Source organism: Grus americana, chromosome 26 (assembly GCF_028858705.1).
Source record: "Grus americana isolate bGruAme1 chromosome 26, bGruAme1.mat, whole genome shotgun sequence".
NCBI classification, from domain to species: Eukaryota; Metazoa; Chordata; class Aves; order Gruiformes; family Gruidae; genus Grus; species Grus americana.
This window is the reverse complement of record NC_072877.1, coordinates 6,127,907-6,149,213: the sequence shown is the minus strand read 5'-3', so window position 1 is coordinate 6,149,213 and position 21,307 is coordinate 6,127,907. Positions and strand designations below refer to the sequence as shown.

At 64.4% G+C, this 21,307-nt stretch overlaps 2 protein-coding genes across 4 annotated transcripts in view; both read left to right on the top strand.

Moving 5' to 3' along the window:
• Positions 1–336, top strand: part of LOC129196608 (calcium/calmodulin-dependent protein kinase type II subunit beta-like) — a 13,002-nt gene extending 12,666 nt beyond the window's left edge. Inside the window, exon 14 of the mRNA XM_054804366.1 lies at positions 206–336. Within this exon, the coding sequence (XP_054660341.1) occupies positions 206–336 (131 nt within the window). The remainder of the gene's footprint in view (positions 1–205) is intronic.
• Positions 337–3,996: 3,660 nt separating this feature from the next.
• TCF7L1 (transcription factor 7 like 1) lies at positions 3,997–20,643 on the top strand. 3 transcript variants are annotated; one of them, XM_054804690.1, is made up of 12 exons: positions 3,997–4,281; positions 4,364–4,424; positions 5,308–5,438; positions 16,852–16,935; positions 17,097–17,229; positions 17,693–17,795; positions 18,195–18,278; positions 18,729–18,872; positions 18,964–19,123; positions 19,361–19,468; positions 19,806–19,866; positions 19,940–20,643. In XM_054804690.1, the coding sequence occupies exons 1-12, from the start codon at positions 4,078–4,080 to the stop codon at positions 20,404–20,406; spliced, it is 1,740 nt and encodes a 579-aa protein (XP_054660665.1). In that variant the 5' UTR covers positions 3,997–4,077; the 3' UTR covers positions 20,407–20,643. The 3 variants fall into 3 exon arrangements, with proteins under 3 accessions (XP_054660665.1, XP_054660663.1, XP_054660664.1); XM_054804688.1 differs by having other exon boundaries at positions 4,016–4,281; positions 17,097–17,268; XM_054804689.1 differs by lacking the exon at positions 4,364–4,424 and having other exon boundaries at positions 4,147–4,281; positions 17,097–17,268.
• Positions 20,644–21,307: the final 664 nt, after the last annotated feature.

Genomic DNA, 21,307 nt, shown 5'->3' with positions numbered 1-21,307 from the left:
CCCCCTCCCGGGATGCTCCCGGGGTCCCCCATCCCACGCTGTTTTTTGGGGTTCCCCCTCCCATTTTATTGTGGGGGTCCCTCATCCCAGGTGGCTCCTGGGGACCCCTGTCCCATGGCGGCCTTGGGGGTCCCCACAGTGCAGCCCTACATCCCGCACCCCGAGACACCCGGACAACACCCCCACGTGCCCCTTCCCGTTCCAGGGGTCCAGCACAGCCCCCCCAAACGCAGCCATGCCCCCCTCACCCTGGGGCAAGACAACCCGGATTTCTGCGCGTTTCCCAACTTGATGAGCACAGGGGCCCTGGGGGTCTCGGGGTCTCGCAGAGCTTGAGCCTGGAGCTTTTTGGGGTGCAAACGCACCTCGATTTTACCCAAAATCATCAAAATTCTGCTTTTTTGGGGGGGAGAGGCATGAGTTTGGGGTTCAGAAAGGGAGTTATTTTTGCAGGACAAAGATTTTCCCATGCTGGGAGTGGGGGGGGGCGGTGTCCCTCTCTGCCCCCAGAGAAGTTACCCCCAAAATTAGGTGCTGTGGGAAGGGGAAGGGGGGGTCAGACAGGAACGCACCAAACCGAAATTGCCTTTTTTCTGCTGTGGGGCTAACCCCCCCCCGTGGGGCTGAGACCGTCCCCCAGGTGCGGTGACCTCGTCCCCGCAGGACCGTGGGGTGGCCGGGAGCTGGCTGGGCTGGGGGGGCACGGCTGAGGGGGTTACCCGGCGGGGGGCGGGGGGGCACGGCCGGGGGGGATGCCCCACGCAGGCAGGGGGTGCTGCTGCTGGGGCTGGGGGTTCGTCCCCACCGTGGCCCTGGTGCCACGCACGGAGGTTTCCCTGTCGGAGGTGTGGAGGCCGGTGCCCCCCCCACTTCAGCGCAGCCCCGAGAGGGCGTAGGCCCCCCCCCCCGATGCCACACTCCCCCGCCAACCTCTGCCTGGGGCCGTGCTGCCCCCCAAACACTGAGTGGGGTGCTCGGGGGATTTTTGGGGTGGCCCTCCCAGCTACAACACCCCCCCCCCTCCTGCCCCATAGCGAGCTTCACTCCGCGCTCTTCCTCTGAGCCTTCCTCTGCATTCGGGGTCACCCTGAAGTAGGACAAGCAGGAGGGACGCAGAGGCAGGAGGGTCTCCCCAAAATATCCGGCAGTGTTTCATCCCCATCCCGCCGGCCTCGGGGGGCAGCGGAGGGAAACCCCCCCTCCATGAGCCACCACCATCGTCCACTGGCAAAATAACGGGGGGCCGAGGTCCCGCTGCCCCGGCCCCCCGGGAGGGTGGGGGTGGGTTTAATAACCCCCCCCCCCGGGACACCCCGTTTGTCCCCGGTGCGGGTGCCGTGCCAGGATTTGTCTCCTTGGGGCTTCAGGCTTCGTCTGGGGAGGTGGCGGAGGGGGGTGGGTGTCCCATGGGTGTCCCCCCCGCGTCCCCAGCCACGGGGAGGAAAAAGGAGTCCGGGCGTGGGGTGCGGAGGTGGGAGGGGGTGGGAGATGGTGAATGGGGTGGTCAAGGGTCCAGGGGCAGCTGCGTGTCCTGGGGTGGTCGAGGGTCCCGGGGTGACTGCAGGTCTTGGGGCTGCTGAGGATCCTGGGGTGTCCAAGGGTCCCGGGGTAGCTGAGGGTCCTGGGATGTGCGAAGGTCCCACCTTACCCCCCCCAGCTGCGGCACCTCGCTGGCCAGGCTCATTTCCGACCCCTCCCGTCCGCGGCAGCGATCCCCCCGCTCCAGAGACTCGTTTGGCCGAGGTGCCCCCCCCCGGGTCTCCCACCCTCCGCTCCCTGCCCCAGCCCCAGCCTCGCGGTGCCTTCGGGACGCCGCTGCCGGGATCCCAAAGCTTTTACCAGCAGGACGTGCCGGGGCAAAGGCCGGGTGACGGGATCTGACCCAGGGGCACACGTAAGAGCCCGTAATTGCTTTTCGGGTTTGGGCTGCGCAGCGGCAAAATATTGCGTGAGATGGTTTCGGAGGGCTCCCGCCCCGCCATCGTCTCCTCCGTCTCATGGACTTCCCATCCCACCTCCGTCTCCTCCATCTCATGGGCCTCCCACCCGCCTGCCCAGCCGGGATGCTCTTAATTATGATAATTAATCCCTTAACGGAGCAGGGGGACCTTGGGAACACCTTGGGAAACAAGTTGCCGTGAGGTTTTGCCTCCGGAGCAGCGGTTGCCTTTTGACGCCGACCTTCAAACCCGCCGTAGAGGCTCTCCTGGGTTTGTAGGACGTAGAGAAAATGCTGGGAAAGACCCCAAAGCTGCGGCACCGCCAGCTCCCGTGGTTTTTTTTACTCAGGGTCCTGCAAAGCTGGGGGTGGCGCGGGACAATCACCCTCCGCGTGTCCCATGCCACAAACCAGCCACCTCCTCGCTCCTCCGCGGACTCGTGTCATGCGTTATTTATCATCCTGGCCGGGACAATGTAGTGAAAAATAATGCTTGAAGTGATTATTTATATTTTTTAGCAGCCTAGGGCTCGCGCAGCCCCCCCGGACACATCCGGACTCTGCGCGGGACGGCTGCTGCCACCGCATCTACCCCTACAGACAGAGCGAGAAGCCGCCCGGGAAGGGGCAGATGTGAACTCCCCATTCAGCACACGGATGGAAATGTTAATTAAAAGCAGGGTAATAAAACATCTGGAGGACTGGGAGCTGGGAAGGGCCGGCCAGCACCATACCCTGCAGCTGCCTCTCGCTGTTCCTTGAGAAACTTGGGCAGGGGGGACTGGGGTCACCAGTTATTTAGATGTTACAAAAGCCTTTTCATGAAGTATTTCAGTCAAAGCGACTGAAGAACCTTTGTGGAGCAGAGCGAGGGGCTGCCGGCCCGGCGGGGAGGGGTGGGGAGAGCCTTATGGCCCCAGGGACCTGGGACTTGGGGACGGTCCCCGGTGTCTGGTGAAACGGGGAGGTGGCAAGTGCGGCCGGAGATCGGGGTTCAGGGTCAGGCTGCAGGTGGTGGGATGAGATGGGATGAAGGTGATGGCTTGGAGATGCTGGGGGAGGCCCTGTTTGGTGCCATGCCCGCAGCCTCTTGGGTGATGGGCAGTGCGGCGAGCACCCGTCCCACCCACGCGTCCCATCGTAGGGGGACAAGCCCACCCTGTGAGAAAAAGGGGGGGAAAAGGGTTTTCCAAAGGGTTTGTCCTGCAAGCTGGCTCGGAGCTAAACGGGCACCACGGTGGGACCCTGACACCCTGCTCCTGGTGTGGGGCAGGACGGGGAGCCCTCTCTGAGCACCCACTGATGTGGGTGATGGGGACACCCCGGTGGGATGGGGACACCTCGGCAGATTGGGGACACCCAGGTCTGGTGGGACACACGGGTAGGACGGGGCCATCTCCGTGGGATGGGGCCACCCTGGAGGGACAGGGTCACCCTGGGTGGGTTGGGGACACCCAGATGGGGAGTGATGCCCTGGGTGAGATGGGGGTACTCTGGATGGGATGGAGTGACCCTGGATGAGATGGGGGGACCCTGGGTGGGATGGAGGGACCCTGGATGAGATGGGGGGCATCTGAATGGGATGGGGGGCACCGGAAGAGACCGGGGGGGATGGGACCTGGATGGGATGGGGGCACCCTGGATGGGGAGACACTGGACAGGATGGGGGACCCTACATGGGATGGGGGGGACCGAATGGGGGGATCCTGGATGGGATGGTGGGACCCAGATGGGATGGGGGGCCCTGGGCAGGACGGGGAGACCCGGACGGGATGGGGGACCCAGACAGGATGGGGGGACCCGGACGGGATGGGGGGACCCGCATGTGGTGGGGGCCCTGCGCGGGACGGGGGCCCTGGACGTGGCGGGGACACGCCGCCGGCCGCCGCCCCGTGGGCGCCCCGTGGGCAAGCGGGGTCCGTCCTGCCGGGAGCGGAGCGGGGCCGGGCCGGTCGGCGGAGCCGGTGGCGGGCGGCGGGGCGGTGCGAGCGCCCTGCCCTGCCCCGCGGTGTCGGTTTGCAGCCGGGCTCCTCCTCCGCTCCCCCCCCCCCCCCCGCCGCCCCGCGCATTCCCGACCCTCCCGGGCGGCGGCGGGGGCCCGGCGGTGCCGGAGCGGGCGGCGGGGCCGGACCCCCACCATGCCGCAGCTGGAACCGGCGGGGGGGGACGACCTGGGGGCCCCCGACGAGCTCATCGCCTTCCAGGACGAGGGCGAGGAGCAGGACAAGGGCGCGGGGCGCGGCTCGGCCCACGGGGACCTGGACGAGCTCAAGTCCTCCCTGGTCAGCGAGACCGAGAACCGCGGCACCGGCACCGGCTCCGGCTCCGGCTCCGACTCCGAGGTGAGCCCGGGGGGGTGGGGGGGGGGGGGATGTGGGGGGAGGCGCCCCCCGCCCGGCCCCGCTCACCGCCCTCTCCCCGCAGGCGGAGCGGCCCCCGCAGCCCCGGGAAAGTTTCCAGAAGCCGCGGGACTATTTGGCAGAAGGTACCGGCTCCGCTCTCCGCCCCGCTCCCGGTGGCCACCACCCCCCCCCCCGTCCCGGTCCCGGTCCCCGCCGCATCCCCCCGGACCATCCGACACTTCGCAACTTCTTTGTTTCCGCCCCCGGCTGCGGGCGGGAACCCCCCCGTGGGCCCCCCCCCCCCCCCCCGTGTCCTTCCCCCCACCGCGGGGAACGGCCCCCGCCCCACCGGAGGAACCGTCCCGACACCCCCCCCCTCCCCCCGGCCCCGACCCCCCTCCCCGGTAACCGGCCCCCGGGCGCTTCCCCACGGATGGACCGGTGCCCACCCCCCGCCACGGAGGAGCCAGGCTCGGGACACCCCCCCCCCCCCCCCGCAGCTGGGGCCTTTCCGGGAGCGACCAGCACCGGGACACCCCCCCCCCCCAGAACCGCCCCCCCGAGACCAGCCCAGACCCCCACCCCTCTACAGCCGGACCCCCCTCCCGCGGGGACCGGGACCCCCCAAGAAGAATCAGGCACCCCATAAGGGACGTGGCCCCCCCCAGAAGGACCTATCCGGGCCCCCCAAGTGGGAGGCTCAGACCCATGACCCCGCCCCCCGCCTCTGCAAGTGGGGACCCCCCCGGAGGGCCGGGTGCCGGGATCCCCCTCCCGCGGGGACCGCCCCCCTCACCGCAACTGGAACCCCCCCCAGAAGAACCCAGGACCCCCCCCCAAAGGGACTCTGGCACCCCCAGAGGGACCCACCTGCCCCCCCCCCCAAGTGGGGACCCCCCAGAAGAACCAAGGACCCCCCCAAGGCACTTGGGCACCCCCAGAGGGACCTACCCCTGCCCCCCCATGCTCCCATCCTTGCCCCCCTCCCGCCCGCCTCCTGACCCCCCCCTTCCTCTCTCTCCCCAGTGGTCAGACGACAACAAGATGGGGGGTTTTTTAAGGGCCCCCCCTACCCCGGCTACCCCTTCCTGATGCTCCCCGAGCTGGGCAGCCCCTACCTCGCCAACGGAGCCCTCTCCCCCGGCGGCGCCCGCACCGTAAGTGCCCCCCGACCCCCGCCCCGAGCTCCCCCTGACACACCCCCCCCCCAGTGCCCCCTTTTCGGGGATGCTCGGACCCCGCTTCAGCTCCGGCCGAGCCTCCCGCCCCGTCCCGAAGGAAAGCGACCGCCTGGTGCTTAAAAAAACCCCAAAAACAAAAAGGAAAAAACCCAAAGGGGTTATTTCCCTTATTTTTGGTTCCCTTTGCCCCTTCGGGGGGGGGGGAGTGTGCACCCCAGGGAGGGTTGGGAAGTTTGGGGGGGGGCCTCGCCCCGGGCACCCAGCCCCGAAACCTGACCCTGAGCCGCTGCGCTGCTTTTCTCATTTAAAAGGGCTCCCTTCGACTTTTTAAAGCTCTTAATGGGCTGACATTGTCTGTCCCTCCTCTGGCTTAGAAAACTGATGAAGCAAATTGAGCAAAGCATTAGATGGGGGGGAGGGGGGGGGCACAAAGCAGAGCGGGATTGACACCCCCCCCCCCCAAAACCCCAACAGCATCCCTCCCCCCCCCAAACCATCCCAGCACCGACCTGGGCCAGAACCAGGAACCTCTTTCAGAAACACAAACCTAATTTAGAAACATAAACCCGTTCCATCCCCGGCCCTTACCTGCCTCAGTTTCCCCTCCCGGTACCCCTGGTGGCATCCTGGGGGGGGGGGGGAATGTGGGGGGGTTCTCTGCCCCCCACCCCAGGGAGGGATGCGGTGCCCGGCCGTGGTACCCGCCGCAGCATCGCGCCACGCTCGTGTTTTTCTGGGGGGATTTCTCGCTCCGGAGCCACGGCGGTGACACCTGATGGTTTTAAGCACATTGTTTGCTCCGGCTCTATAGGAGCAGCGTTACCATATGGAATATATATAGGATGGCAAAAGCTGCTGCAATTAAAAGGGCTTAAAATCCCCGGCACGGGCTCGCCGGTTGGGATTCTGCTTTCCGGTGGCGGCGTCGCGTGGAGACTTTTCTGTATTTTGGGGGTTTTCTTGCTTTTGTTTTATTGGAAGCAACTGGTTTGAATGGCCGTCGAGCGTAAATCCCGGGCTGGGGAGGGCGAGGGGGGCCCCGGCGGCCGCTGGATTATATAAATATCCCCGCATTTGGCCGGTGGCCGGGTGCCGGATAAAGGTTATATTCCCAATTTGTCACTTTTGGTATTACTACGTTTTGGAGATGATGCGCAACTGGCCACAATCCCAAATACCGACGAGGAATAAGGAATAATTAAAAGGGGCTGGGGTTGGGATTCGTAGAAAACGGCCGCTAACAATGATTTAATGAATCCCAGAAAGGTGGATTCATTAATTAACAGGGGCTGATGTTGCATCCTGGTTTTGGACCCGGGCTGAGGATGTTGGGTCTGGAGAAGAGCTGGAGGGATGAGTGGGGATGGGAAAGCCCGGATCGGGGCTGAATCCTGCCGGATTGGGGCGTTTCTGTGCGGAGCTGGGTGCTGAGCAAGCACGGGGCGTCACGGTGGGGGCAAAGCGGGAGGATTTTGCAGGCGCGTGTCACGTCTCGATGCGACCGGGAGGGCTCTTGGAGCCGAATTTTGCTGCGCCGCTGGGGCAGGATGAGGCCTGGCCGTATCCTGCGGCCACTCGTGCAATGAAAGCGTCTGAGCTCTGCGCCGGTGAGCAAACCCCTGCTTTCCATGAGCTCCCATCGGAGCAGTGCCGCAGGGATCCCCCGGATCCCGGGACATTGTCGTGCTAGCGAGCTGGGGCTGGGTCCGGCCAGGCACAGCATCCTCCATCCCGTACCGGATCCGGCCGGGCGCAGCATCCCCGGCACGGCAGCATCGCCCGAGGGCGCCGAGCTCTGCACCGACAAATCCGCCGCCCGCCCTCGTCCCGGGAGGCTTCGAGGCAAGACCCGACACGTGAAGCACAGCGGTGGTAGGAGGCGGGAGGCCACCGAGCAGCCCTGGGAGCTTTTTTTTTCCTGTTTCCTTCTTTTTTTTTTTTTCTCCCCCCCTTCTATCCATTAGGGGAAACGAGCTGATCCACAGGATCCGGCCAGCCTGGTGGCTGTGGCATCCTTGCCATCCCTCAGCCGGGGTGCTGCGGATCGAACCGTGTGGCTCCGCCGCGTGAAAAAGGAAGATTTTTTGGGGGGGAAAAGAAAAACCAACCAAACCCCAAACAATTTCTGTGCCCACGAGATGCTCCGAGGAGGCAGCCAGGGCGGGCGAAGAAGGACGCTGGGGACGGACACGTCCACGGATGCAGGTGTCAGACCTGGCAATGGCAAAACCCCTGGAGAATTCTTTTTTTTTTTTTAATATATATTTTTTTTTGGAGTAACAGGCAGGCAAGCCAGCTCTCTTGCATCTCTCCACTCCGAAATATTTATAAACCTGGAAAATATTGATAACTCTGGAAAAGCGACGCCTTCACGCACCCCGAACCGGGAGAATCATCTCCGGCACCGAAGCGACGGGATGCTCCTGCCCTGTCACTGGGTTAATTCCCTTTGCTCCCGTATCGCCCCTGTTATTTCTGAACAGGACCCTGAATTTTGGGGTGTCCCCCCCCGACCCGATATCAATTTTCTGGTGATTTCTGCCCAGGGCGGTATTTTTATGGCTCCTCCGAGCCGGTGGAGGAATTTGGCGGGGTGTAAGGATGGCGGTGCCGTTCGGAGCAGTGTTTTAGCCTGGTTTTCCCAAGGGACGCATCGGGAGTTGGGAATCGGGAACCCCCGAGGCTCCGTGCGGTTCCCTGGGAGCATCGGAGCTGCGATTCCCAAAACCGGGGTGGGGGGGGGGGGGGGGACGGGACCCGAGTGGGATGGAAAGGAAAAGCTCCGGGCGAGCGCCGGCACCGTGAGCTGGATGGATGCAAACCCCCTGTCACCGCCGCGCCGGATCCATCCCGTCGGGATTATTTGGAGCCGGCGTCTTATATCCTGAGTCCGGAACAAACTGGATCCATTCCGGGGCAAAATTGCACCCCAGGACCCTCCTCTGCACCCCGACTCGGGGAAGGGATGGGATCCCCAAAGCGGGCACAGCACCGCCGGGGAGGCGAAGGAGACACAGCGCGTTGGCGGATGAGAAAAACCTCGCACGGGATTGTCGTTTCCCCCCCTCCCAAAAAAAACCCCCAGTTTAACCCCAGGAATTCGAGTCTGGAGGCGAGTATTTAAATAAACCCCAACCTTCCTCAGGCGTGGAAATTCAACGGAGGCACCCAAACAGCTCCCTGCGCCCTGTGATGATGCCACGCCGGCGTAATTAATGCACATCGGTGGGTCGCGGTCCCAAAATAAATGAGAAAACCCCCCACAACCTGGGCTTGTTTTGGCTTTTTTTCCCCCCGTTCCCGAGATGAGCTCGCGATCCCGGCGCGGGCTGCAATACAGAGGCGTATCTGTCTGCAAAAGAAAATATATCCTCTTAAACGTGCAGCTGCCAAGAAAAATGATTAAAATACAGATTTTTGGCAAGAAAAAGGGTTGCTCCGAAAACCGGGCGGGTCTTGCCGGAGGCTCCAGCGGTGGCTCCGGCTGAGCGGGGAGGGTTTTGGCGTGCGCTCGTCGGGATGCGGGATGGAGGTGTCGGGATGGAGTGGGGGGGGAGGATTTTTTTCGCCGGCCGAGCTCTGGGCTCCTCCTTGGGATTTGCTGGTTTATTTGGGATTTCCACACACACCCCCCCCCAGCAGTGCGGGCTTCCTTCCCCACCTGGAAAATATTGAGAAGAAAAGGATTTTTGGCACTTTTTGGCTTCTTCAGCTTGCGCCGGCAGCTGCCGGGTCGATCGCATCCCTCCCAGCAGCGAACCCTCCCCGTGCCTCAGTTTCCCCACTCCGAGGCAATCCTGTTGAGCCTTCGCACACAATGGCCCCTTTATGTCTCCTCCTTAATTATGCTATTCGGCTAATTACCCTGGGTGGGTTTTTTTTTCTTGGTTTTTTTTTCTTTTTTGGGCTAAATGAGACCTACAGGAGGTTTCCACTACACCCCCCCCCAACTTCTCCCTCCTCCCTCCCTTTTCCAACACGATTCCCAAATTAAAGCAATGAAGTAAGTGCTCCGGGCGACTCTCATAAGACCTGGTTTTGTTAAGGGGACTTAACGCGCATTCATCATCTTTCTGGTATTCCGAGCAGCTGCTTTTCATTAGTTTTTCTTCCTTGAAGTCGCTGGCGGGAGCAGGGGAAAGAGGAACCCGGAGAGAAGCGCCCGGCGCATCCCGGCCGGAGGAAGAGGAGGGTTAAGGGCGGGGGGGGGGGGGGGGGGTCGGGCTCCTGCCGTGTCCCGGCTCTCCGGGCTCGTGTCGGGGTTTGAGGGTGTTTTGGGGGGGTGAGGGGATGGGCTGGGTGAAGGTACCCCAGGGAGGAGGAGGAGGAGGAGGAAGGGGTGATGGTGATGTGCGGCTTCGGGGTTTGCTTCTTTTTTGGGTGGTTTTTTGGCAGCGATGTCACCCTGTGCGTGTACCCTGGGAATCCCGGAGTCCCGGGAATCCTGCCCGGAGCCATGGCAGAGGGCAGGGCAGGTTGGCAGGCTGTGACACCCGCTTAGCTGGTGTCCCATGGGTGCTGCTGGGGGGGACAGGACACCCCCACCCTGGTGTCCCATGGGTGCTGCTGGGGGGTGCAGGACAGCCCCCCCCCCCCGGTGTCCCATTGGTGCTGCTGGGGGGGACAGGACCCCCTTGGTGCTCCCCCGAGCCTGGGTGCAGCATCACCTGGCAGGATGCAGAGATGCATCTCCGGGGGTGTCAGCCCCCAAACGCGGGGGCTCTGTGGCCGGCGGGGGCACGGCACGGCGATGGGACCCTCTTCACCCCCAGCCTCTGCGGCAGCGTGGCTTCCAGTGACTTCTTCCATCCTCCCCATTCCGTGGATGGGATCTTAAACATTTTACACGTGCAAAAGTCTGTTAAAACACCTTCCCCGGCTGGGCATCACGTGTCGCGTCCCCCCCAAGACCCAAGGATGCTCCTGGGGGGCTTCGGAGCTGGTGGGATTTTTTTTCGCCGGGGCAGGGATGAGCCCTTTGCACCCGCTGGGATCCCCCCCCCGCCCCGGCGCGGATGCAGCCGCCGCCTGAATCCGGGATGAATGGAGCCATTCAGCGTGATGGACGGGAGCTGAAAGCTGCAGACAAAAGCCTCGGGGCAGCGGGGAAAACTTGTTGCCGCCAGGTTTGGGGAGCGGGGAGGGAACCGCTGGGGGTCGGGGGTCCCAGTTTGCGCCATTCGTTTCTTTTTCGGTGGTTGGGGGCGAGCGTGAGGGATGCTCGGGGCGCCCACGGGCGAGGGATGCTCAGGACGTCGACGCGTGGAGGTTGCTTTGGGATGAGGTTGTGCCCTGTGGGCTGCCCAGGAGCCGGCTTGGCCAGCGTCCTGGCGATGCTCCAGCCCCCGCGAGCTTCATCCCGCTTCCTTCCATCCCTCCCGTCCCGCTTTTCCTCTGGCCACCTTCCTCCGCTCCGTGGTTCGGCGGATGCCACCCGGCATCCCCGGCACGGCGACACGGGGATCTGTGGCTCGAGAGAAGGTCGGCTTTAAGTGCCGCCTCCCCAGGCTCATCCCAAATGGGGAGTTTGGCCTTATTTTCCATCTCCCAGCCTTTTTGTCGGGTTTGCCATCCCGGTGCCGTTGGCATTTCCCACCCACATCGTGCCAGTGTCTGTGTGCCGCTGGCTGAGGGGATTGGGCTGCGTGGCGGGAATGGTCGAGCATCCTTTCTCGAGGGGTTGCAAACTCCCCAGCGCTGCATCCGTTCCCACCCCAAATCGGCGTCCCCACCTGGGATGGCCTTTCCCTGGCTTGTGTCACCCCAGAAATGCCGGGAGGGGACGCTGCCAGCTGCGGGGACAACCCGAGACGCGGCGTCCTGCCCCACATTGCCCCTTTGCAGCCCTTTAAAAACCCCGGTGGGAAAAGAAATAACCCCACCAGGAATTTTTGGGGTTTGCCTTGGGGGGGGACACAGGAGACCCCCCAAAAAGTCTCGTCCCTGCTGGAAACTGCTGTCCCGGCGTTGGCGGCCAACATCTGGAGGAGATTATTTGACTGGGAAGCGGCTCGGAGGGGAGCGATGCGGGAAGCGGGGGGGGGCGGTGAGGATTTACGGCTTGTTTCTTGGGCTGTAAATCCCGGCTGTAATTGGGATTTCTCCCTCCCTAATTATCCGCGGGGAAGCGGAACGCGGCGGCTCCCCGTGCGGGGACGCGGGACGGGCGATGGGCCGTGCAGGACCGGGATGCTGTTCGGTTTCCCCCCCGGCTTTTTCTTTGGTACGAAGGTGATTTATTCGAGCTGGAAGGATGCCCGATGCCCGGCGCAGGGCGACGAGAACCCGGCCCCCCCCTTCCGTTTCTGCCCATCCCCGGCAGTTCAGCTCCGCGGGGACAGACCCCGGCTGCTCCATGACCGGCCCTTCACTTCCTTCTGCCCCGCGGTGCGACTCAGCCCACCGCTGCCTTCGAGGAGGAGCTCCCCGCCCCCCCTTTTCACCCCCAGTTTCCCCCCACTCTTTCCCCCTGCTTTGCCCCGTCCTCCACTGTCCCACTCACTTCCTTCCCCCCTTTTCCCCCCCTTTTCCCCCCTTTTCCCTTCCTCCCCCCCTTCCTCCCCCCCCCTTCCTCCCCCCCCTTCCTCCCCCCCTTCCTCTTCCTCCCCCCTTCCTCTTCCTCTTCCTCCCCCCTTCCTCTTCCTCCCCCCTTCCTCTTCCTCCCCCCTTCCTCTTCCTCCCCCCTTCCTCCCCCCCCTTCCTCCCCCCCCTTTCTCCCCCCCCCTTTCTCCCCCCCTTCCTCCCCCCCTTTCTCCCCCCCTTTCTCCCCCCCCTTCCTCCCCCCCTTCCTCCCCCCCTTCCTCCCCCCCTTCCTCCCCCCCCTTCTTCCCCCCGTCTTCCCCCCCTTCTTCCCCCCCTTCTTCCCCCCCTTCTTCCCCCCCTGCTTCCCCCCCTTCTTCCCCCCCTTCTTCCCCCCCTTCTTCCCCCCCTTCTTCCCCCCCTTCTTCCCCCCTCCTTCCTCCCTTCCTTCCTCCCTTCCTTCCTCCCTTCCTTCCTCCCTTCCCCCCTCCCTTCCCCCCTCCCTTCCCCCCTCCCTTCCCCCCTTCCTTTCCCCCTTCCTTCCCCCCTTCTTCCCTCTTTCTTTCCTCCCCCCCCCCCTTTTTCACCCCTTTCCCCCGTTTTTGGGGCTCAGCACCTGCAGACCCCTCCCCACATCTCACTTTGCACCAAAACCTCCTTTGCAGCATCCCTCGGCTTCGCAGCTCCAGGACCTCCTGCCGGGGAAGACTGGAGGCATTTCCAGCTTTTTGCTCCCAGGCACAAACTTTTCTCAAATAAGATGCTGTAAAAAACCCATTTCCCTCCAAAATCGCATCTCTCTCAGCCAAGATTTGGTTGGTTTTAACCCAAACGAGCTGGTGATGCTGCTTGGGAAGCTGCGGGACTGGCGCATCCAACGCCCAGCCAAAGATTTTTGGGGGTTCCGTTCAACACCCCGCAAACCCCGTTTGCTGCCCCGCCCCCGATGCTCAGCCTTTCCCCTCTCCCCCCGGCGCGGTTTTGGGATGTATTTTGGGGAAAAAGGGCCGGAGCGGAGGCGGGAGGGGGAAGGGCGAGCTGTCAGTTATCCCGCAGCTGTGTCAACAGGCCGGGAGCGAGGGGGGCTGGGGGGGCTCGGCGGGGCCTGTGGCGGGGCTGTGTTTGGGCTTGCTGAGCCCGGAGGCTTTGCAAAGCCCCAGGAATTTGGGCTGGAAAAAGGAGGGGGGTGGGGATGGGGGATTTGGGGTCACCGTCCCCCAGCACCTGCCCCAGTGCAGAGGTGGGGCGGGAGGGCTGGGCGCGGGGGCGCGGGCAGGCGAAGGGCGAAGCCAGCGCGGAGGCTTTCCGTCCCCGGCGCCTGCGGGTCGCGTGTTACCCGGGAAAACGGCAGTTCGGGTCCCAAACGGACCTTTTTTCTCCCAAAATGAGAGGCCAGTGGCTTCCAAGCCTGAGCCTTCAAGCCTGGCAGAAAGGAGCCTGCTGCGACCCTGGGACGCGCGACGTCGGGATGTGTGATGTCAGGACACGCGACATCGGGATGTGCGATGTCAGGACACGCGACGTCGGGATGTGCGATGTCAGGACACGCGACGTCGGGATGTGCAATGTCAGGACATGCGACGTTGGGATGTGTGATGTCAGGAGGGCGGGCAGCGCCTGGAGATGGGACGCCGGGATGGGCACCGCTGGGATGCGCCATCCCGGGGCATGGGATGTTGGGACGCGTGATACTGGGAGACGCAACACCGTGACGTGCAATCCTGGGACACACAACACCGTGATAAACGCTGCTGGAACGTGCAATGCCAGGATGCGCAATCCTGGGACGTGTGATGCCGGGACACGCAACACCGGAATACGTGATCCTGGGCCACACGGTGCTGGGACACGCACCAGGAGACGCCGCACCGGGACACGCGATCCTGGGACACGCGATGCCGTGACGTGCAATGGCGGGACGTGCAATGCCAGGCTGTGTGACGCTGGGACACGCCGGCCCTGCCGCCAGTCACGACTTTTCCAGGGAAAATGTCTCAGTCGGGATCGAGCCCCGCGCACGGAAGAGGAGAGGAAATCCGCTCATTAAAGCCCTAATTGGACATTAGGGGATCCCACGGCATTTGCGCCTCTCCCCGAGCGCAGAGGCAAAACGCCGCTGCCACTGCCACGCGGCACGACCGCCCCCGGCACCGCCATCCCCCCTTCCTCCGGCCGCTGGGGCCACGGGGCGGCTGCCGGCGGGGGCTCCCCCCACCCCGGGGAGGGGACGGACAGACGGACAGGAGACTTCATTGTGGTCCTGCCGCTCGGGCAGGGAAGGGGTTAACTCCCCGCTTTTAATTGGGGGGCGGCTGGTAACGAGGAACCAGAACTTGCTCTAATCTCTCTGGAATGTGACCGATTTTCAACTGTTTTCTTCTTTTTTTTTTTTTTTTAATAGCTCCAATCTGCCGCTCGCGCGCGGTTCCCGCACGTGGTGGTACAGTGGGCGCTGTGTCCCGGCTGGGGCCGAGGGGAAGGGGGGTGGCGGGGTTGGGGGGGGGGCTTCATTTTTCCACATTACCACTGAAGCGTTCGCCAGCTCCCCCCCTCTTTGTATATTTTGAAAGGGTCCCCCCCCTTCCTCTCCCCTCCCCGGCCTCCCGAAACGGCTTCAAAATGAGAAGCAGCCTTTTATATACCCGGCCTTTCCCCAGCCGCCGTCCCCCAGCGGCTTCTCCGCTTACAGAATAGACGAGAAAGCCCCTTTTGTGATGGGGGCAGCGGGCAGGGGATGGCGAGGCGGAGCCGAAGGCGCCCGTCAGGGGACGCGGGGGGCATCTCCCGCCTCGCCCCGCCACGGGCCCCCCCACCCCCCCCATCCCGCCACGGCGGGGCACCACGTGCGGCGTCTCGGCCCGGCAGTGGAAACGGCGGGGCACCGCGCGCGTCATCTGAGGGCGGCCACGGGGATGCTCGGGGCGCCTCGTGCATCGCCGCGGTACGGCCGTGGAGATGCTCGGGTCATCGCGTGCGTCGCGGCCACGGGGATGCGGTGGCATCTCGTGCGCCGCCGCGGCCGGCCCGGGAGCATCTCTAGCCAAAACCCTCTCCCCGTTCACGCGACGCTGCGGCTGTGGTGGCGCTCGGCTGTTTGGAACCAGAGCCCGGGGCTTCCCCGCCGCAGCCCAGCGCCTTTGATCACCCAGATTTGGAGGACGCATCAAAGCCGGGGCTTCGGGAAATGGCTCCTACCGTACCGGGGAGCGCAGGGCGTGCGGCGGGTCACGGCGTGAGCCCGCGTGGGTCACCGGGCCGCTCGCATACCAAGCGTGCTCCGAGCGCGCGCGGCGCCCTGGCTCCCTGCCTCCTCTGCAACCAGAGGAGCGGCTGAGGGCCGCATCCAGTTACGGCTCCCCGGCACCGATGGGGCCCGTCTCGCCGCCATTATCCCGGTGGTGCCAAAAATCTCCCTGGGGAGAGCGTGCGGAGACACGGGGACCGGGGTGCTGGAGCGTCCCTGCGTGCGGGATGGGGAAGGGACGCGGGGTGCCCGGTTCAGGCGGTGACGCAGGTTTTTGGGGGATCCCCTGGGCAGGCGGCTGTGGGAACGCTTGGGTGGCTTCGTCGGGGCGGTGCCGCAGCTGGTGGGTTTCCGGCGGTGCTGCCGGCACGGGGTGACCTGGGTTTGCCAGCGGGATCGTCCCCACGAGCAGCGCCGTGGCTTTGCCGGGTGCTGCCGGGATGTGTTGGTGGGGTTGAGCTTGCCGGGAGGTGCGGGGTGCCCGGGGGTGCGGGGCCGAGTGCTGGCAGGAAGGGGGGATGCTGGGGGGGGACCGGAGATGGGGGGGGATACTGGAGCTGTGGGAAGGGATGCAGGAGATGCAGAATGGATGCTGGGGTGTACTGGAGATGTAGAGGGGTGCTGGAAGGGTTGGGGGGTGCTGGAGATGCAGGGGGTGCTGGAGGCTGGAGGAAGGCAGGAGGCGACACAGGCGGGGATACGGGATGCTCTGGGGGGGCTGCGGGCGGCGATGCGGGCGGGGACGTGTCTGTCCAGCCCTGGAAGAGTTAACGCTCCCCGCGGCTCCTCGCTGGGTTTTCCTTCCAGCTGCTTCGGATCAGGAAGGTTTGTACGGGGCAGCGGGGAAATTCCTGCGCGCAGCTGCAGCCCGTCCAGGCCACATTCCCCAGCGCCGGCATCTCGCGGGACGCGCCGCCCTCCCGCCCTCCCGCCGTCTGCCGGGAAATGCCTCCGGCCCCTCTTCGCCAAAAAACACGACACAAAGCACCTTTCTTTCGGGGGCTGCTTACGTCCAGCACCGGGGAGACAAACCCGTGTGTCGCAGCGCGGTTTAAGGCAGGGAGGGGGAAAAGCCCCCAAAAAAGCCCCATATTTGCCTCCCCCTGCTCCTCGCTGCAATATGGGGCTGGTTCCTCGCGCTCCGGCAGTTTGCGGTTGGTGCCGGTGCCCTGGGGATTGGGGACGGGGAGGGCACCCCCTGGATGGGGACCAGCCTGGGGCTGAGCCCCACGGGCCATCAAGGCTTGTGCCGGGCGTCACCGCGTCCACGAAAGTCTGGGTTTGGGGTGGGGAAAGGCGGCGTGGGGAGTTGAGGGGAGGGGAGGCAGGGGCTCGCAGCTCCCCGGCAAGGGCCAAGCAGGGGTTGGGATTTGCACCGTTTGGGGCAGGGATTTGGGATTTGGGGCTTTGCATCATTTGGGGCTTTGCAACATTTACGGGGTCTGTAGGGGCTTGTGGGGCTGAAACAGCCCTGGTGCCCCCAAAACCCCTTTGCCACCAGCCCACGGGTGTCCTCCACGGTTCGGGGTGTCCCCAGCCGAGCGTGCAGCCGGGGCTGGGGGGTGTTTTGGGGCCGGGGGGGTGTTCCGGGGCTGGCAGGGGGGCCTCAGCCCGGCTCTCCCGCAGTACCTGCAGATGAAGTGGCCGCTGCTGGACGTGCCCGCCGGCGCCACGCTGAAGGACAGCCGCTCGCCCTCGCCCGCACACCTGGTAAGAGCGGCCGAATCCCACGGGGGTGATGGCTTTCCCAGGGGAAAACTCCACCTCAGCCCCCCCCCCGGTGATGCTGATACGATGCCCACGGCGGGGGGGGGGTTGGGGGGATGGCCGTTATCTTGCTCTCCCATCTGCTCTCCCTCGCTGCCCCGCAGTCGAACAAGGTCCCGGTGGTGCAGCACGCCCATCACATGCACCCGCTGACGCCGCTCATCACCTACAGCAACGACCACTTCTCGCCGGGCTCGCCGCCCGGCCACCTCTCGCCAGAGATCGACCCAAAGACGGGTGAGCGCGGGGCGGGGACGCAGCGTCGGACGCGTTTGGGTGAGCAAAGGGACAGCAACGGTATCGGTGCCGTGCTGGGAACGGGGTGCTCTCCGTTGGATGGTCCCTCTGCTTCCTTGGTGGTTCTCACAGCCTGGTTCCTGGGTGGTGGGAAGGGGACGTAGCTGGTGGCCGTGGACGGGTCCTCGCCTGGTCGCGGGTTTGGTCGGGGCGCGTGGGGATCCCTCCAGGTCTCCGTTCTGATTGTCTCAGCATCCTCTCCCTGTGCTCAGGGTGCTGGGAGGGAGACGGCGTGCTGGGAGGGGGGTGGGATGCTCGGAGGGAGACTGGTGCTCAGCGGCAGATGTGGCGCTCAGAGGAAGACGGGGGTGCTCAAAGGGAGGGTGCTCGGAGGCGGACAAAGTGCTCGGAGGCCGCCGTGCCCGTGTTTTAACACATTTCCCCTTTGTCCCTCCCTCCGCAGGAATCCCGCGGCCGCCGCACCCGTCCGAGCTGCCCCCCTATTACCCGCTGTCGCCAGGAGCCGTGGGCCAGATCCCGCACCCGCTGGGCTGGCTCGTGCCGCAGTAAGGGCGGGCTTGACCTTGGGCTGGGGGGAGCTCGCTCCCACCTACGTGTCCCTGTCCCTGGGCAGGTCCCACGAGCCCCACGATCCCCTGAGCCCCACATCCCCCTGAGCCCCACGTCCCCCTGAACCCCACGACACCCTGAACCCCACGACCCTGAGTCCCATGTCCCTCTGAACCCCACGTCCCCCTTAGCCCCTCCTCCTCTTCCCACTTTATCCGCTTTTCCCAGGGTGAGCTTGGTGGGATGCCGAGAGCCCCAGGGGTTGGGAGGGCAGGACTCCCCACCACTGGAAATGTTGGCGATTGGTGGGATGGAGCTCGGCCGGGAGGGACAGTCCACGGCCCCCCGTGAATTGAGGAGGGATATTTTTTCCGCTAAAGCTTGTGCGTTTGCAGGCAAGGACAGCCCGTGTACTCCATCCCTCCCGGCGGCTTTCGGCACCCCTACCCTGCCCTCGCCATGAACGCCTCCATGTCCAGGTGGGTCTCGGCAGGGACAAGGGACCCTCCTTGGGTGTCCCGGAGCTGGCAGCGGGATTTTGGCCACTTCCGTGAGGACGATGCGGGACTCAGCCCTGCAGCAGGGTCGGCAGTGGGTGCTGCCGGGGACACCCAGCTCTGCGCAGGCACAGACCAGCCCAGGAGGTTGCGGTGGCCTCCTCTGCTGCAAATACCCCCAGGAGGGTGCAGATGGTCCTCAGAGGTGATTTGGGGGGGTTGGAAAGCAACATCCCATGGGCTCAGGGCATCGCTTAGGTCAGGTCTGTGTTACCGTTCTACAAGCTGGGGCAGAATCCAGTGTAAAACCAGACCTCAACTGGGGTCGGGGCTGGTGGTCTCTTAACCCAGGAGGTTCTCGGGAGTTTGGGGTGGAACCCGGGGGCTGTTGGGCAGCCGACGAGCCCTCCCCTCCTGCTCCCTCCACTGCAGTTTGATGTCCAGCCGTTTCTCCCCGCACATGGTCCCGCCGCCCACCCACGGGCTGCACCCCTCGGGCATCCCACACCCGACCATCGTCTCGCCCATCGTGAAGCAGGAACCCACCCAGCCCAGCGTCAGCCCCGGAGGCAACTCGTGAGTCGGGGACGGGGAAGGGACGCCTCAGGGACAGGAGCTTGGCCCCAGGGCATCGGCAGGTCCTGACCCACCATCCTGCTCGTTGCAGGAAATCCCCCGTCACTGTGAAGAAGGAGGAGGAGAAGAAACCCCACATCAAGAAGCCGCTCAATGCCTTCATGTTGTACATGAAGGAGATGAGGGCCAAGGTGGTGGCCGAGTGCACGCTGAAGGAGAGCGCCGCCATCAACCAGATCCTGGGCAGACGGGTACGGGCATCTCCCTCGGCACCAGCTTCGTGCCCACGTGCTGCCCATTTGTGACCTTAAAAAGGCCTTCAGCCCTCTTTATTCCACCTCTCCCCATGGCTTGGTCCCTCTCCTGGGGCATCACCAGCCAAGGAGGTCCCAGGGAGCTGGTGGGGACCTGGCTGGCAATGGGGTGGGAGGTCCTTGGGGTTTGCAGCGTGGCTTCGGGGTTTGCAGCGTGGTCTCTCCCCCCTGCAGTGGCACTCGCTGTCGCGGGAAGAGCAGGCCAAGTACTACGAGCTCGCACGGAAAGAGCGGCAGCTGCACTCGCAGCTCTACCCCACGTGGTCGGCACGGGACAACTACGTAAGTGTGACCCCCCACCCCAAGCCCTGTGGCCACGGGGACCGGTCTCCCTTCCTCGTCCTTTGCCGTGTCCCCGCATGGCTCCTCTCCCGGGGGGTTTGGCTTCTGGGAGGTTGCTCGGAGGTCGCGTGCTGTGCTCGGGGAGGTGGGGGTGTGGGGTGCTGGGGGCGGTGGGCGATGGCGACGAGTCCCTGGGGATGCTCGGCTGCCGTCGGCGGCTCCTGCGTCCCCGTGAGCTGCTCCGGGCACCGTCAGCTCCATTTCTCATCCATCGAGTGGCCCCCAAGGGCTCTCTGATGGCAGAAAGCCACATAAGGGACTTTATAATATTTTCCAGGGCAAGAAAAAGAAGAGAAAGCGAGAGAAGCTGGCCCAGCAGCAAAGCCATGACACGGAGAGTGAGTATCGCCCCCGCCAGCCTCCTCCCTCCTCCGGCTTTCGGCCGCTCACGCTGTCCTCCGTCATTCACAGGCTCCCTGGCATCCAAGAGCAAGAAGCCGTGCGTGCAGTACCTGCCAGCTGAGAAACCGTGCGACAGCCCCGCGTCCTCCCACGGCAGCATGCTGGATTCGCCCGCCACGCCGTCAGCCGCCCTGGCATCCCCGGCCGCGCCGGCTGCCACCCACTCGGAACAGGCTCAGCCCCTCTCGCTCACCACCAAGCCAGAGGCCAGGGCTCAGCTCACCATGCATTCGGCCGCCTTCCTCTCGGGCAAAGCCGCCTCTTCTTCCTCCTCTTCCTCCTCTTCCTCCTCCTCCTCCTCGAGCCTTGGCAGCCCACCCTCGCTCCTCTCCAGACCCATCCCCTTCACCTCGGTGCCCTCCACGGCTCTCCTGTCCTCGCCTCCGTCCTTTGCAGCCGCCATCCCATCCCCACAGGCTGCCCTGGCCGTGCTGCAAACGCAGCCCCTTTCCCTGGTCACTAAACCTGCTGACTAAGGGAAAAACTTGTCCTCCCTCGTCCCGTCCCGTCCATCCCCTCCCTGCTGTACATTGCAGAAGCCACAATCAAGATTCAAATGCAGCCAAAACCATTATTGGTCAATATTTGACCCTTTCTGAACTCTTTTGTAAGCAGACTCTGGAGGAAGGGGCTTTCTGCTCAGAGCTGCTGCCAGCAGTTGACCTAAAGACCGTTTTTATTAAAAAAAAAAAGGAAAAAAAAAAAAAAGAAAATAAACCCTCTACAAGCTGCCGACGATGGAAATCTCCTGTGAGCTGACTGTGGGCGCGAGCTGAGTGCCCGTTGCTGCTGCAGGGTGTGGTGATGCCGACGGCCCGGCACTCCCATGCACGGGCACGCCGGCACCAAACGCGGTGGGCGTTGAGCTGGAGCCCGCGCTCCATCCCGGAGGCAAGAGCAGAAATGTCGGCTGCCGACCCTGGTGCCTCCGGATGCTCCCAAGTCCTCCCGTCCTGCGGCTCTGCTCCCAGCTACGGTGAACGCCTTCGCTCCGTCCTGGCGAGGAGCCAGATCCTGCCCTGAGGATGCTGCGCCGTCGGCCCTGCTCCTTCCCGCGGTCGTGCTGGGGTGGGCAGGATCCGGGGCTGAGCCCTGGGTGGGGTGTGGGGGGTGTTTCCCCTTGAATCCCTGTTATTTTTCACAAAAGGAAATAAAACTACAGCTGCAACTTGCTGCGTGAGCATGGTCAGTGGGGGAAGTGTTCGATCCTTGCCCATCGCCATCTTCTCCCCACCAGCGCTCGAGTGTCACCGTGCCCCGGGACGCGTCTCGGGATAGGGCTCCGGTCCAGCCCCCGAGCAGGGCAGGGGGCCAGGCATGGCCCCAGCCTGAGAGCATCACCCAGACGTCTCCACTGATGGGCAGAGGGCGATTTTG

Bases quoted from the DNA above. Each gene is read 5' to 3' on its own strand.
- TCF7L1 (XM_054804688.1), top strand. From the start codon at position 4,078: ATGCCGCAGCTGGAACCGGCGGGGGGGGACGACCTGGGGGCCCCCGAC. The intron at 18,873-18,963 runs GTGAGTCGGGGA...TGCTCGTTGCAG, and splicing joins GTCAGCCCCGGAGGCAACTC to GAAATCCCCCGTCACTGTGA. The intron at 19,124-19,360 runs GTACGGGCATCT...TCCCCCCTGCAG, and splicing joins ACCAGATCCTGGGCAGACGG to TGGCACTCGCTGTCGCGGGA.